Genomic DNA, 16,099 nt, shown 5'->3' on the forward strand with positions numbered 1-16,099 from the left:
AAGCTGGAATGTAACTAATGATGTTACTCTGTAAAAATGTTATAAATTGTATTTTTACTGTGTGAGAAATGATAATAAGTACGGACGGGGGTCTTACAACCAATATCCCAAAGAAATAAGAAATGGACTCATTGCATTGTTGTGTCATGGGGTGTTTGGGTAGTGGTACGTATTCATATTCATGGGACATCGGCGACTCCCTGTCCATATTGTGAGGTGCATCTTATGACCTAGTTAAGAATAGAATACTGTATCATCCCCCCCTTTGGCCTTATAAAGTGGAGGTATGGTTAGGCAGGGTTATTGCACTATATGAACCTTTCTTGATCTTGAATATTGTGGCCCTTGTTAACTGAAGCCTTAATAATTGCATAATTTTCCCAGGTGTGTGCCATCGGAGTTAGCTCTCCTTTTTAGGGTAAGGAGCTTTCACCAACCCTGACAGTCCATATGACCGAGTTTGAGAGTTAGTCAAGGAGCAGTGTGTAATGGATGTGTGAGAATTTCGCGGACAGCTTCCCAGCATTGTCCCCAAAAACGCCTGCTTTGAGCAGTATGGATATTTGAGCCTAATTGCACTAAAGAGCAGCATCTGCCATCTTGAAATGTAACTCTGCAAATCTCTACATAATTTTCAATCTGACTTTTTAATAAATACGACCAAATGTATATCCACGCATGCGAGTTGTCTGAGCAAGCACGAGATAAGAAGCTTTGCCAGGACTTCTGCTTATATCACACAGACCAGAAGGTAGTAATGGATCGAAGTTCACACCATGCAAGGTGAAGACTGGTTGGAGCTAGGGATAACTGATCTATGGGTTGGTCATCTACACTTTATGAGTAGCAGACTTCTTTTGTATCAGGAGAGCGGTAAAAAAAATCTTTGGGATATGGGTCAGCTCTTCCAAGATTCAAGGCTGACTGGGGACTTCCATGCAGACAACGTAGCAGCAGGACTACAAAACAATGGGACATAGGTCAGGCTTTGTACTAGCCATTATATGACGGGCAACACTACGCCCCGTTATCCAGGATTCGGGGTACATACATGTCTGGTAAGTGAGCTGCACTTTTTTGTTTTTTTTACGGTCATAGGCAGTGAGCCAGCAATTCACTGTCAATCAGTTCCTAGCGCCACATTCAAACTGGAAGTTCCAGTCAATCAGAAGGAGGTTGAATGTGCAAGCTTCTTCCATCTCTGAGGGAGGAGTGTGTGTGGCTTGGCAGAGCTGACCTACCTTGCTCGCAGGATACACTTGAGGGTTAGCCCACCTATGTGCTAGCAAACAGTGAAGATTCTCAAGCTAGAACTTTTACATACACCACCAACGCAGCTTCCTAAAGGAGGATGAAGATGCAGTTTTCCTATGGGTAGATTACATCCTTCATTTTTACTAATCACTCATGGTCACAGCCATCAATCAATCAATCAGGATTTATTAAAGCGCGGCTAATCACCCAATAGAGTATCCAGCTGCTTGAAGGTCCCAGAGGCTTATTCAAACAGCCATTGAGGGCCATTAGGAATTCCGGAAGTGAGGTGATGGTCTTGAGTTGCCTGGGGAGGCTGTTCCAGGTCTTTCCTGTGATGTGGGGAAGTGCCATCCACTTCTGCTTCAGTAGATGCGGGGAGTATGGGCGAGTGAGAGGGAGGCGAACGTAGTCTTCTTGATTGAAGTTCAGGAGGTGGTTAGTGAAGGCGGATCTTGGTTGTGTAGAGCCTTATGTTAGTGGATCAGCGGCTAGAATTGGCATCTCTTCTGTACGGGGAGCCAGTGAAGTTGCCTGAGGTGGGGTGTGATGTGGGGTTTTGGGGAAAACCTAGGATAAGTCTGGCTTTGGTTTCTGTATGGTCTGAAGTCTCTTTAGGAGTTATGTGACAATTCCTACGCAGAGGGTGTTGCTGTAGTCTACTCGCCTGGTGAGGAGGGCCTGTGTCACAGTGCGTCTTGTGTGTCGGGTAGCCACTTGAAGATCTTACCATGCATGCACGGAGTGAGGAAGGAGGCTGAGGTGACAGCGCTGATCTGTGATTTCATGGTGAGCTTGTTGTCAATGATGATTTCTAGGTTTCTGGCGTGGTTGGAGGGAGTGGGTGGGCCTGATTGCTACCAAGATGTGTTCCTTGTGTTGCTGCTGTTGCATCTTGTCTGTTTTCAGCTGCAGGCAATTGTTCCTCATCCAGTCTGTGATGCTTGTCATGTATCTGTGGATGTTGGTTCAGGTGTTGGTGGGGGTCATCGGTGAGAGGATGAGTTGGGTGTCACCTGCGTAGGAAATTATGTTGAGACCGTGGGATCTGAAGATGTTGGCCAGCGGGGTCATATATGCATATGGATACAAATGTAATTCTGTACTTCACTGCTCATATCTCACATTTGCATAAAAGGGGACGGTAATTCTGGAAAGAGTCGTTTCTGTCCTGCTCTTATCTGGACACTAATGAAGGGGAAGGGATTGTGGGGCAGGTAAACATCTTCCAAGATCCATTTATGAATACATAATTCAGAAATACATATACATACACTCCACTGGCAACCCCAAGAATGCATATTTTGGGTGGTGGGTATTTCTGGGTTGAAAATCCAAATTGTGCAGATGCGTCAATTTCAGTGCATACATAGATTCAGTGCATAAAATTGGTACACGAGCAACAAAGAAAATATTCTTGCGAATCTGTGCCAAAGTTTGGGAAGAAATGAAAAAATAGGCAGATCAATTTGTGGATCTACAGTGGGGTTTGATGAACATTGGGTAAACAAATGCCATGTTTCAATGAAAAAGCGGCATTTTTCCCAATTTGGTGTTCACCACGATTCTTCTTGTTATTGGAACTCGCCACCCTCCTCTATGGCTACAACTCAAGGTTCTAAGGTCAGACCTGCAAATCACAGGTCAAGTGTTTGGACCTTATGGTTGCTGGCACAGTAAGAAGGTTCAGCTCCCTGCAGTCAGGTTCCGAGCTAAAATTATGTAGGATAAATAATGTGTACAGGCGCCTTGATCACCCAAAATGGCTTTAACGGACCATAAATATATCACTCATCATTCATTTTGTACACATTTCTTCAAGGATGACAACTTTCATTGGAAGTCATTCTACAGGATACGGTAGCATACTGTAAACACTACCATTTGTTCAGACTTTCCATTAATTTAAACTCTCAGTTCACTAGAATTATGTAATTCAGCGTATACTTGAAAATTATTCACGGCTACTTCTTCATTTCAGTTAAATATGGGATTTGAGACCCCTATTGTTTGGGTAATAACAATAAACACTACGTTCATCTAGAACCAAAATAAAAAAAAAGCCTGCCACTGAAGAAAACATTTAAGTTTCTATTAACAATTTCAAGTACACTACATCACAGTTATACACATCAAAATCATGTAAACAGGTAACAATACCTCATCGCCACTAGCCACAAGAAGCGTCCAATGTTTCCGTGATCTACCGTCTATATTATACGGTACCGCGTGGCGGCCCGCTGGCGCGGATGTCATTGAAGGAAAATGGGCGCTGTAGGATCATGGCAGCAAATACAGATAAGATGAAAACGCGAATGGAGCTGGAATGGGCTGCAAATCCTTTTAAATCTCACCCCCAGCAGCTGCCACGACCGAAAACTATCGAAAAGAACACCTTCTGTCAGACTCGGGTCAAGTACTTGTAGGCGACGTAGGCCCACCGCTGCCGGAAGTGCAACGTCATGATGTCGCGTCTGGGTGCGGCTGGTCTCCAGCTCGAGCGCCGGAAGTGCGCTACTTTGGGTTCCTATTCCTGACCGTTATCTGTCCCTATACAGTAAGAACCCGTGTTTCACAACCCTTCCTGCACACAGGGGTAAGGACTTGGGTCATGTGGTGTACACAAGGTCCACTCGCTCTCTGTCTGCAGGAGAAGACTTCCTTTACAAGAATGGGAAAGACGCTACAAAATCAACGGCTGCTTGTCAGAGGTCCCCAAGGTAAGCGCCACAATATCTCTTTTTAGATGGAAAGAACTCGTAGTCCCAGGTCAATGCCCAGGCTTCACAGCAGACAGTTAATTTTGTTATTTAATGACGTATTTTCGCATGCGCAAAGGGTGACGCCGGTATGGCTCAGTGAGAGAGATTTTGGAGGTCGTGCGACCAAATCTCGACAAGGCGTACCCTGCTGCCCTTCCTTCCTACGGGGAGATCTAAAAAAAAAGAAGATATTATTAGCACAGTCCACTTTGGAGCTGCTTAGGCACCTAGGGAGAACAGAAGGACTAGAACATATCTGGAGACGGGACAAGCTGCACTTCAGATCCCTCGAGGTGCCAATGTGAACAAGTGTAGAAGGGTAAGGTACCGGGCTTTAAGTGGGAGGAAAAAACTAGGGGAGGGGGCTCTCAAAGGGACGTGGCCGTTGTAGTTAAGGGTGTGGCTTAAAAATACAAGCTGGAAATCTATGTTTAGCATATTTTGCTACTTCTGTTACTGCATCCTGATTTATAATACAAGTAACATTACACCTACACAAGCCAGTACTATTGGCTTTGTCAATGGTTGTTAGTTGCATAAGATAAATAAGCAACAACTATGGCTTTGTTGTATAGCATATTGAAAATGCTTCAGTTCCGAAATGGTGAGACTGGGAAAGAACTATAACGGGTCTCCTTGAAGTTACATCAAAGGGAGTGAAAGGTGGTACTGCTGCAGAGTTAAGATTTATTGATAGGGGCCCAGTCTCAGCACCTGCTTTTTAGAACTGCTAGCGCTGAACACCGGCAAGACCAGGCCCACTTGAAGCCCTGGGAAGATGGAAATACAAATTCAAAAAGTGGGTAAATTGCAGAGGAGAACAGTCAAGAAAAAGATGGAGCACTGCAGAAGTGAACAGGAGCGGGTTTCATAGCACAGTGTGTGTGGCAGAAAGAAAGGGGTATGGCCTGGGGTAAGGAAGGGCAGAATAGTATGTAAGACTTTTGAAAGAGATGGAGAAGAAACTAGGGTTATAAGCATGGGTGTAGCCATAGGGTGACGAGCAAGGAATATTTCTGTCTCCTCTCCCTCCCTCGTTGATTCATCCACCCACAGAGCCAAAGACATATTTAAAGGGAGGCAGAGCTTGGGAACTGGAAGTGCACTCCCCACATTTCCCTCAATGTGAGAGGACTAAGGACAGAGATTAGGGGTGACCAAGAGAAGCCCTCTCAGAGGAAATCTGCAATCTGGTGCAGCTTGGCAGAGAAGCTCCAAGCAAGGAACAAAGGCAAAACTAGGCTACAGCCTGAGGTTCCATTAGCAAAGGTTTGCCAGATTACTTCTCGAAACAGTAAATAAGCTCAATTGTCATTAGAGGGCAATGTCAAATTGCAGCTATGCCCACGGAGGCAAAACTATTTGCACTGACAGGTTTAGGCTTGACCATAGATCCTCTTAATGGCTGCTTCAGTTAGGCAGGGGTAGTCTATGGCCGACCAGGGTTGTTACCCCCTTGGGAATGCTGGCGAATGCCACATTCATCTGGATCTCATAACGGGAGCAAACAGATTAAGAACAGTGGGCAAGCACTCTCTCTAGCTCTCTATTCTATTTCTTCTTTGAAATATGTCTTGGTTCATATACTGGCATCTACTAAGTGGCCAAACTTAACCTTGACCTAAAATCATACCCTTGTTTAAATTTGACATTTGTGCACTTCAGCTTATTTTTCGGCCTTATGTGGATGTTCTACACCGGTTTTATATTTAAAGAAAATAATTACTTTTTCAAAAACAAATGCTGCTTCGCAGGGAGATGAACCATGTCTTAGGTAGAGAATTGCACTTCTGGGAGAAGCGGAGTAAGGCAGAGAGAAGAGCTGCATCTCAATGAGAAGGACTATGTCCCAGCTGAAGAATTGCATCTCAGAAGAGCTGAAACCAGAGAGAAGAACTGCAGCTCAAGGGGCGGGAGTACATTTATTTAAAAAAAAGAACATTGAATCTCAGGGAGAAGAACTGCACTCCATGGAGATGACTCGCTTCTCTTTTGAGAATTGCATTTCAGGGAGCAGAGTGGTAACCCAGAAAGAAAAGCTGCATCTCAATGAGAAGAACAGTATCTCAGGTGGAGCACTGCATCTCAAAGAGAAGAGCTGTAGTCCAGAGAAAAGAGTTGTGTCTCGGGGTGAACAAATGCATCTCAGGGAGAAGAGCTGTAACCTAGACAGAAGACCTGCATCTCAAGAACTGCATCACCTTGAAATGAACAATGTCTCAGCGTACATTGCTTCCGGAGTGGAGGTTCTATCTTCTAAAACAGCACCTAAGATGGACAGAATTGCATCCCAGGTAATTTTACCAAGCCCAAACCCCTAGCCCTGTTCCATGCCTCAGCCGTTCCTGCATCACTCCTGCAAGTGGCTATGTAAGAGCTCTGTCATTGTACCGCCTCTGTGTGCAAAATCAAAAAACACTGCTCAGTTGATGATTGCCGGTAAACGTGCTGTTGGGTGGCACACCCCTGAAGTGCTTGTGAATGGCACACTCCTGAACAGGAAACTAAGGCAGGGAGTATGTCAGGACCCAGCCAGAGGAAGGGCGCGTGTCCCTGCCGGGATAACCTAGCAATAAACCAGTGCCCTTTCACAAGTCCCGCATCAGAAACAGCGCTCTGGAGAGGCTGCTTTCCATCTCACTGAGAACCCTGTCCTTCAGGGTAAGGGACTCGGTGGGGCGACGGGGGAGCTGGTTCTAGACAAGCCATGGCCAACCTTGCCAGTGCAGTGGCTTGGGCCCATGGCCTCACCAGTGCTTAATTCGAGCCGGTGAAGCCCACTGGCACTCTTCTAGGGGGCTGGCACTTTTTTCCCCGCATCAAGCTTTACCAAGAGCAAGAGATGGAAAACAAAGCAGAGAGATGGAGGAAGAAAAAGACGGAAAACCGTCATTAGGGTAGAAAGCTGGACGTGCAAGAGTGAGATAAGAGGAGAGGGAGGTTATCTTGTAGTGGATTTAGGACCTCGCTGCCTCATTATTGAGCGCGCCATTTATTTAACTGCCGGCCGGCCGACTTTTGAGCAGTGGTTCTTTCTTTTGCGAATTAGGCACTGGGCCTCACCAGTGCAGTGCCGTGTACCAGAGGAGTGAGCGCTATGTACACAAGCAGAGGGAGGGGTCTCTTTGCTGGTGCTAGCGGTCAATGCGGCGGGATTGGTTGGTAGGCCTATATCAATTCACTAGTGCAATATCCTAGGGCAATGTCCTGCTTCACATGGGTGAGTTACACTGATATTTGATCAAGGTGTGCAGGGGTCTCTGCTGGTGCTCGGGGTGAGGGGGTGGGTCATTGGCATATATCCTGCCCTCCCCAGCACGTCCCTTGCCTGAACCTTTTGGGTGAGGAGGTGGGTATGCTTACACCTGTGGATTGCCCTGTAGTTTCGCTGCTCTAGATAGAGACGTGGGCAGTACTGTCAGTGAAGGGTGGGCCAGGTGGTGGGAAGGTGTGGGCAGCCATGCACCCATGGCGTATCATGTCCGACGATATCGAGCGGAAGGTGGACGGATTGGCTCGGCTGGGGGGGGGGGGGGGAGGGGTTGACATACGTGTGCCATTGACATAATAGGCTCCGGGGACCTGAGTGATAACGAGACGCGGTGGGTGATGTCTGTTCTGGAGCAGAGAATCACGCGCCCTTGCCCTTCCGATGCGTGCCTTGCTCTACGGAGGTGACGTCTCAAGAAAGCGGACAGGGGAGTCCCTGGGTGGTGCAGGTTGGTGAGGGTGGGTTTATTGAGGAGGTAGGAATGAGAATCCATTGCTAGAACATACTCAAAAATAAAAAAGCTAATAGTTGCGAACATTTGAAAAGTCAGTTATTTAGGTTCCACATATCCCAGACAATGGGTTGAAACAACGGGGATCCGATTCTAGGATGTTATAGTCTCATATAGAAATGAACGTGAGCAGGGCTGTATGAAATGGGCAGACGTGCACTTGCTACATTGGGCCCTGTCCAGTCGGTGGTAATATCTACAGGCGGGTGAGATAAAGAGGGGGCGTCTCAGCTGGCAGAGGGAGTCGTGGGCATGCGTTTCCTTCTCCGAGAGGGAGGCACATGCACATGGTTCTGATTGTTGTCTCCAGGTACCAGGAGGGGCTGGCAGGCTTGCCAAACATCATATTATTCTATGTACCTCTAAAAACGTGAATATTTTCCCAGCTCCAAGTCTTTGTATGCCTTTCACCGTCCGTTGGATTACTGGGGCTCCGTCAGAGGTGGGCACGGCCTTTTTACTTTTTCCACCCCTACTAAAATCACTCGCAGTCCCAGTCCGGACCACCGCCTTTGATTTTCTCACCCTTGTGTGCCACACGTTACTGGATGTTGGACATACAAACAGACGTTGGCATGAAACATAAATAAAAAAGAAAGGGGCGCTTGGGTCCTAGCGCTCATTCAGTCTGGAGCATGTCATGGGCGCCGGGGGAGGGGGCGGAATGAAAGGGAAGCGCCCCCTGACAGCAGGCTGCAGCTGTCACCCCTATGCGCTTCTACAGGACGGGGGACGCAGGGGATATGCAGACAGCCCCGCCTCCCATGAGAAGCATGCCATGTGCTGGGGGTGTAGAGCCAGCTCAAGTCCATACGCCTTTCCTTTACGTTTACCAACACACAAGAGAAAAACACAAAAGGCAAACAGCTGAGAGGGGAGGACTGAAAGGGAGGAGGGACGCAGGGGCGCGAAAACCAGCACAGGGCGAGCCCTGCCCCACCAGGCCGTGTGCAGGAAGGGTGGCTCTTCTGCAGGTTTAAGTTCTGTGCAGCCTTTCCCAACAGGAGGCGTATTTCATCTCAATGCGCAAAATGAATCAAACACACACAGTCTGACAGATTGTGCCATAGTGACGGCTATCCAAGAAAGACATGCCCCTGGCTCGACTCTGCGCCCGGCGGATTGAACATTATTATTATTTGTAGTAGTATTGTTATTATTACTTCTGTGGATACTTCCGTTCCCGTCGTTGTTCGTATCTGCAGCATCTGTACTATGGTAGTAGAGGTACAAATAATAAGAGGAATGAATAAAAGCACGGCGAAGGGCGTCTCACAGAGTATACCAGACTCGGTGGTACGCCTTTTTCATACTCACTTGGCGTGCATTGTGTAACGGAGGCTTGTCCCAAGAAACCTGAGCCTGCCCCGCTCATGCCATCCAAGGCCATGTGACCTGGGGATGTCCTGAACTCTCACTGTCACAATGTGTTCTCTGAACCTGCGAGGCGTGTGGCTAGAAAACCTGCCCTGTCCCTGCTCCTTGAGGCCCTGTGAGGGAGGGGTACTAAAGTACCCCCACATTAAACACACTGCCACCTCAAATTAGACTATAAAATGCATTCTGCCGCGTCAGAAAACGATTGCATTTACTGCACTGTGCCCATCCGTGTGCCTTTCACTGAACAGGACAGGGAGGGCCCAGTGGGCTGCTCGGGCACCGTGCCCACCCACCCGTGCTCCTTAAGGAAGGGCTCTGCTCATATAGGGGTGCTCCCCGGGGAAGGGGCGGGCCACTACTGCCCTACTGTAACAACTATTCAGCCGTCGGCCGCGCTCGCCCGCCCCGTTCCTGCTCCGTGCCCATCCATGCCCCTCAACGGGACAAGCTTCATTGAGAGGACGGGGGCCGGTCACAGCACCTCCCCCTACCTAAAGCATCCCGGTAGGGGGTGAACCCTGACTACAGAAAGCAGAATTTTGCGGTGGGCAGTGGTCGCTTTTTCTGCTCCGGCTCCGGGACCATCCAGGGTAGGCTTAAGTTACATGAGAAAGGGGGAGACAACGCACCCCCACCTTCCTGAAGCATCCTGGGAGGGGGTGAACCCTGACTACAGAAAGCATCAATCTGCAGTGGGTCAGTCTGCTCGTCCTGTTCCTGCTGCGTGCCCGTCCACGTCCCTTTACTGGGCAGGCTTCCCCGAGAAAGAGGGAACACAGTAGCTCAAAAATAGAGATCGGCCCTCTACCCCGCCCCCCCCCCTGCTTTCGGCCCTGCATTATAAGTAAATGGAACGGGCAAAAAAGGACACTAAACATTGCACTGATAACCCTTTTATGACCCAGCTTTCTAAGCGCCGCAGAGCACCTTCAATCCGCACAGCGCAATAGACGAGAACCAGATACAGAAAAATGCATTCCTAAAAGTGCCTCCGCTCTGTTACCCACAGCCTTCAGACAGGGTATATGGAGCTCGTCAATGTATGCCAGTCACTCAAGAGGTGGCAACCGAGAGTGCGACGTGTCTCCATACCTCGTTATGCGAGAACCAAGAACGTTCCTCCCTTGATGTCTCACCCCAGGTATCTGTCCATCACTCCTCATGTGACAACTATTAGTACAATATATCCTTTAGTACGTTACGATCATTAGGACGTTACGTAGGGCGATATGTGTGTCCGTTCCTCGGTGTGTCGTTGAATGATGGGAATGTGTGCCCATTTCTCAATAAGCCGCAGCCACGATGCGATATATGTATATCCCTTAGTATGTCAGGACGTTAGGACAGCATATGCCCAGCCCCCACTCCATGTGTTACATTTGCCCCATCTCTGAGGGCATATGGCCTTCAGTCGATATCTCACACCAACGAGGGCGATCTGTGGCCGTCCTTTTTAGAATGTCGTATATAAGAGGGTAATGTATCGTGAACCTCGAGGGCATATGTCACAGCCAAGAGGCCGATGTATGTCCATTCTAAAGATGTCACAACCATGAGACGGTATCCTTCCCGGTCCTGATATGTCAAAACCACACGGGCGATACATATTCACCACTTAGTGTGCCGCGACTACGAGAACGACAGTGTGTCACAACCACAGGCGATATAAGTGCGTCCCTCGATATGACACATCCAAGAGAACGATATATATGTATGTCCATTCCTAAATATTTCACAACTACGGGAGCTCCATCCCCACTTCTTTAATATGCCGCAAGCACTAGGGCGAGAAATCCCCACCCCTTAGTGTGTCATAAACACACGAGGGCGATATATGTCCTCCCCTAAGTGTGATACAACCACGGGGACAATGCATGTTCACCTCCATATGCCCACCCCATAGTGTGTCACAAACACGAGGGCGATATATGCCCGCCCCTTAGTGTGTAACAAACACGAGGGAGATATATGTCCACCCCATAGTGTGTCACAAACACAAGGGCGATATATGCCCCCCCCCTCCTTAGTGTGATACAACCACGGGGACAATACATCTTCACCTCCATTTGCCCACCCCTGAGTGTGTCACAAACACGAGGGAGATATATGCCCACCCCATAGTGTGTCACAAACAAGAGGGAGATATATGTCCACCCCTTAGTTTGTTGAGACCACGGGGTTATATGTCCACCCCATAGTGTGTCACAAACACGAGGGCGATATATGTCCGCCCCTTAGTGTGTAACAAACACGAGGGAGATATATGTCCACCCCATAGTGGGTCACATACACAAGGACGATATATGCCCCCCCCCCCTTTAGTGTGATACAACCACGGGGACAATACATGTTCACCCTCATTTGCCCACCCCTGAGTGTGTCACAAACACGAGGGAGATATATGTCCACCCCATAGTGTGTCACAACCAAGAGGGAGATATATGTCCACCCCTTAGTTTTTTTAGACCACGGGGATATATGTCCACGCCTTAGTGTGTCACAAACACGAGGGAGATATATGTCCACCCCTTAGTTTGTTGAGACCACGGGGTTAAATGTCCACCCCTTAAGTGTGTCACAAACACGAGAGCGATATATGTCCACCCCTTAGTGTGTCACAAACACGAGGGCGATATATGTCCACCCCTTAGTGTGTCACAAACACGCGGGCGATATATGTCCACCCCTTCGTTTTTTGAGACCACGTGGATATATGTCTACCACTTAGTGTTTCACTGGATGTCCACTGCCCACACCTTACTGTGTCACACCAGGTGGGCGCTATATGTCCACTGCCCACACCTTACTGTGTCACACCAGGTGGGCGCTATATGTCCACTGCCCACACCTTACTGTGTCATGCCTAGTGGGGCGCCATATGTCCGCATCTTAGCGTGTCATACCCAGTGGGGCGCTATATGTCCACACCTTACTGTGTCGCACCCAGTGGGGCGCTATTTATCCGCCCTTAGTTGATTACACCCAGGAGTGCTATATATGTCCACCCCTTATTGTATCATACCTACTAGGACGATGTATGTCCACCCCTCAGTGTGTCACGTCCACGGGGACAGTATGTGCCCACCCCTCTAAAGTGTGTCACGTCCACGGGGACAGTATGTGCCCACCCCTAGTGTGTCACGCCCACGAGGACGATATATGTTCACCCCTCAGTGTGTCACACCAACGAGGACGATATATGCCCAGCGGTAGTGTGTAACGCCCATTAGGACGATATATGCCCAGCCCTAGTGTGTCACAGCCACGAGGGCGATATATGCCCATCCCTGGTGTGTCACACCAACGAGGACGATATATGCCCAGCCGTAGTGTGTAACGCCCATTAGGACGATATATGCCCAGCCCTAGTGTGTCACACCCACGAGGGCGATATATGCCCAGCCCTGGTGTGTCACACCCACGAGGGCGATATATGCCCAGCCCTGGTGTGTCACACCCACGAGGACGATAAATGCCCAGCCCTAGTGTGTCACGCCCATTAGGACGATATATGCCCAGCCCTGGTGTGTCACACCCACGAGGACGACATATGCCCAGCCCTGGTGTCTCACGCCCAGCCCTGGTGTGTCACGCCCATTAGGACGATTTATGCCCACCCCTGGTGTGTCACGCTCACGATCACGATATATATGTCCACCCCTAGAGTGTCACACCCAAGAGAACGATATTTGCCCAGCCCTAGTGTGATCACAACCTGGAGGGGACGGACGGTCCCTTTAGCAGATATCCGATGGTGATGGATTGAAACTAAAACCGCCCCGAGGCAGGCGGGGACGCCCCCATCTTTATTCGTATTATCTCCAGGGATGCGGTGTATGTACAGATGGCCGAGTCCTTGTTTCTGAAAGGAAATGCTTAGTAAACGAGTTCTCATTTCCTTTTGCCTATCTTCGTTTTGAAGGATACTTTCCAAAAGCTCCACACTCCAGCTACGGCAAATAATCTGCAACTACAAAACATAACGATATTTGAAATATATATAAAAATGAAATGATTAATATGGCGTTGGTAAAATTAAATTCATGTGTTAAATCCGTGGGTGCCTGGGTCCCTAATGACAGCCAAGTCATATAGGCTGGTATTATTAGAGCACGTTTTTACGCTAGCGGACTGTGTGGGGCTATTTATTGTAGTGTAATGGCATTTGAAGAGCGCTTACTACCCTAACGAGGCGCTCAACAGTTTAGCGCGAGGCAGCACGCTGCTCCGGAACACACGGTTAGTGGTTAATCCAGAGGTTTTAGTTAGGCTAGTTTTGTGCTTTCAAGGAAACACGTGTTACAAACGAGTTAGCGATTTATCTCATCTGACTTCGCGAACCGATTTCATGTCTGTTATTTCTGGTGTTTTGCGATTTCATTGCCTCTTCGGACGTAGTACGCGCTATATAAATTAAAAGAGGGGGCAGGCGTGTCCCAAGCCTTTGAACACCACCACCCGCCCGCAAGGGGTTGTGATGCAAATGTGCAGATAACTTCACCACCTAGTGTATTGAATTACCAATCAGCACCTCAGTCACAAGCACCGCCCCAGACTGTCAATAGTGTGTACTGTGTATGCACAGATGCATTTGTGGATTGGTTCGGCATCGCCCCCTCCTTTTCTGGAGGATGGACTTCCAGACCACAAGCGTCAACTAGCTTCCCAGAGACTAGCGCCGCGGTGGCTTGACACCTTCACAGGGCAGGGACTCCTTTTACACAGTCGGGTGTGTCCCTCCGCTTGGAAATGCACGAGGACTACAAATCCCAGAACGCACTGTGCTGTCAGGTAGAAGCACGTGCCCAGGCGTCCAACGAGAAGGCAGCGAAGAGTGTAGGGCACTGACGTGGCTTCTCGGGGGAAATGGAGCCCCTTTGGAGACAGTGAGAGAGTGATGTAAGGGGGAAGAGATGCAGGGATTACACTTACATGGCTCCCAGTGCAAAACAAACTTCCTCTAGTTGTTAGAAAGCGAACCCCAGTAAAGATTTTGACCTGCACAGACTTGACTTGATCTGCACAGTAAGAATATCTTACCAGGTTTATGGCTTAGAAACTTCTGGAGTACGATGACAATCGGAGGATTCACCAAATACAGAATGAGTGTAACCGAGATGGGGGATTGAAGCGCCTAAGGACGAAATGAGGTATGTTGTTGGCGCTGAATAAAGGGGCGCTATCCGATTAGTGGGAAGGACGGCGCGATGGGCCTCAAGTTGGAACAGGTTCTTGTGCACGGTTCTACGGATGCTGTCAGCTCTCAATGGGGGTCCGCGTGATGTAAACCGGGGGTCTCTCGCTGTCAGGGCCTCGTACTCTGTGCGTCTAAAAGGTAATGTATCGGTGTGTCCGCTCGACAGCGGTAATCACTAAAGGTACCGCCATTCTCCGGCCTGGCCTTCGGGAAAAACTCCTTCCCCTGAGGTTTAAATCCTGCCCCGCCGGGGTACCGCTGGGTCTGCCCATCGGCAGAATTCGTTCAACAGACTGAGTCCAATCCGTGGTATCATCTTCGCCGACCACTCGGACATTTTCAAAGATTATTTAAAAAAATGTTTTTGTCGTCAATGTTCCCTTGGCGCATTGCTAGGCACGCATACTGGCGTCCTTAACGGCGATACACTCAGCCCCACGTGGACATCCTACACTAAAAGTTCCCAACTTACCAAGGTTTGTCGTTCCATAATTATACGCCTCTTGCCTCTCCTCTCTCATGTGGTCCCTCTACATTGATGAATTATACCTTTGATACCACTTCATTTCGTGCAATAGAAGCACTACGCGTAATACGTGTGCGTGCACGACTATATTACGGTTGGTGTTTTTATTGCACAAAATGCAATGGTATAACTGCCTATATTTCTCAGGGAACTGTGAAATATGAGAACTTTCACTGTTTTCGCTGTTCCCAGTTTAAATGGGTTTTCTCGTCTTAATGCCTACTCACAAACCAGACTGCAGCGAGCAGCTTGGAGAAGCAAGGCTATCTAAAGTATGCGGTAATAAGCACAAAGCGGGAGAGAGCATTTTGTGTGACATTTAGTAAACTATGTGGCAAATGTGGTAAGACCATCAATATGCAGGAAGTAGTTCAGCCACCGATTCGCATAAATCTGTTGATGCTGACCATTGTTTTATCAAACGTGTATTCATGATAAGTAAACACAAGCATTTTCATTCAAATCAAAGATCATTGTTAACCGCACATTGATCAAATCGGCCTTTTCGTGCTAATTACCCCCAAAATAAACAAGTCATTAAAAAAATAACTATACCATGTGTAATATGGGTTCTAGTGATATTTAGAAATTACATCATCAGAACCCCTCGATGGCAATATTGTACCTTATTTCATAATTACTTGTTATGTATCAGAGAGACTGTGTGTATGTGTTTTGGATCACCATAATATATACGAACGTGAATGTATATTGTTTCATCACTGTTACATTTGCGTGTGTATTTATGTGTGTGTGTCTTAATTTAGATTGATACATTAAGGGATGGATAGCGTGGATACATATATAATATATATTGGATCATGTAACTTTGTATAGTACCACTGTAGTAATAATGTAATATATAATGTAAAATATCATACCATGTGACTATATATAGTACCACATCTTAGATATGCATTGATTTCTTTAACACAGGGTAAGAAACAAGGGCACATAGATAATAAAAGTATATTTATATCAGTGTGCATTCTTATAAATGTATGTCATATTTAATTATATACATACAGGTAATTGCAGTGATTTTGTATGTATCTGATAGATGTATTTATTGCCGCATTTACATAGCGATAGATAGTAGAGTGTTATTGTAAACGTGTGTCTACCTTTGTGCAGTGTCGCGCGTGACGGCTTTTCTCATCCGTGAATGTAAACTTGTATATAAATAGGGTGGGAATCC

At 47.7% G+C, this 16,099-nt stretch overlaps 1 protein-coding gene and 1 long non-coding RNA gene across 4 annotated transcripts in view; one reads left to right on the forward strand and one right to left on the reverse strand.

The window, feature by feature from the left end:
- The window catches only part of LOC146858869 (uncharacterized), a 35,808-nt gene that overhangs the window by 19,314 nt on the left and 395 nt on the right, over nt 1-16,099 (reverse strand). The window contains exon 1 of one of the 3 annotated variants that reach the window (XR_014980035.1): nt 3,415-3,701. The exons of the other annotated variants lie outside the window; for them this stretch is intronic. This is a non-coding gene — a long non-coding RNA (uncharacterized LOC146858869). Of the gene's footprint in view, nt 1-3,414; nt 3,702-16,099 lie in introns of those variants that run through there. 3 annotated transcript variants of the gene reach the window in all.
- LHX1 (LIM homeobox 1) overlaps nt 14,079-16,099 on the forward strand; it is a 32,929-nt gene continuing 30,908 nt past the window's right edge. The window contains exon 1 of the mRNA XM_085649472.1: nt 14,079-14,328. Coding sequence (XP_085505598.1) covers nt 14,324-14,328 — 5 coding nt within the window. The 5' untranslated portion in view covers nt 14,079-14,323. The remainder of the gene's footprint in view (nt 14,329-16,099) is intronic.

This window comes from Triturus cristatus, chromosome 3_2 (genome assembly GCF_964204655.1).
Source record: "Triturus cristatus chromosome 3_2, aTriCri1.1, whole genome shotgun sequence".
NCBI classification, from domain to species: domain Eukaryota; kingdom Metazoa; phylum Chordata; class Amphibia; order Caudata; family Salamandridae; genus Triturus; species Triturus cristatus.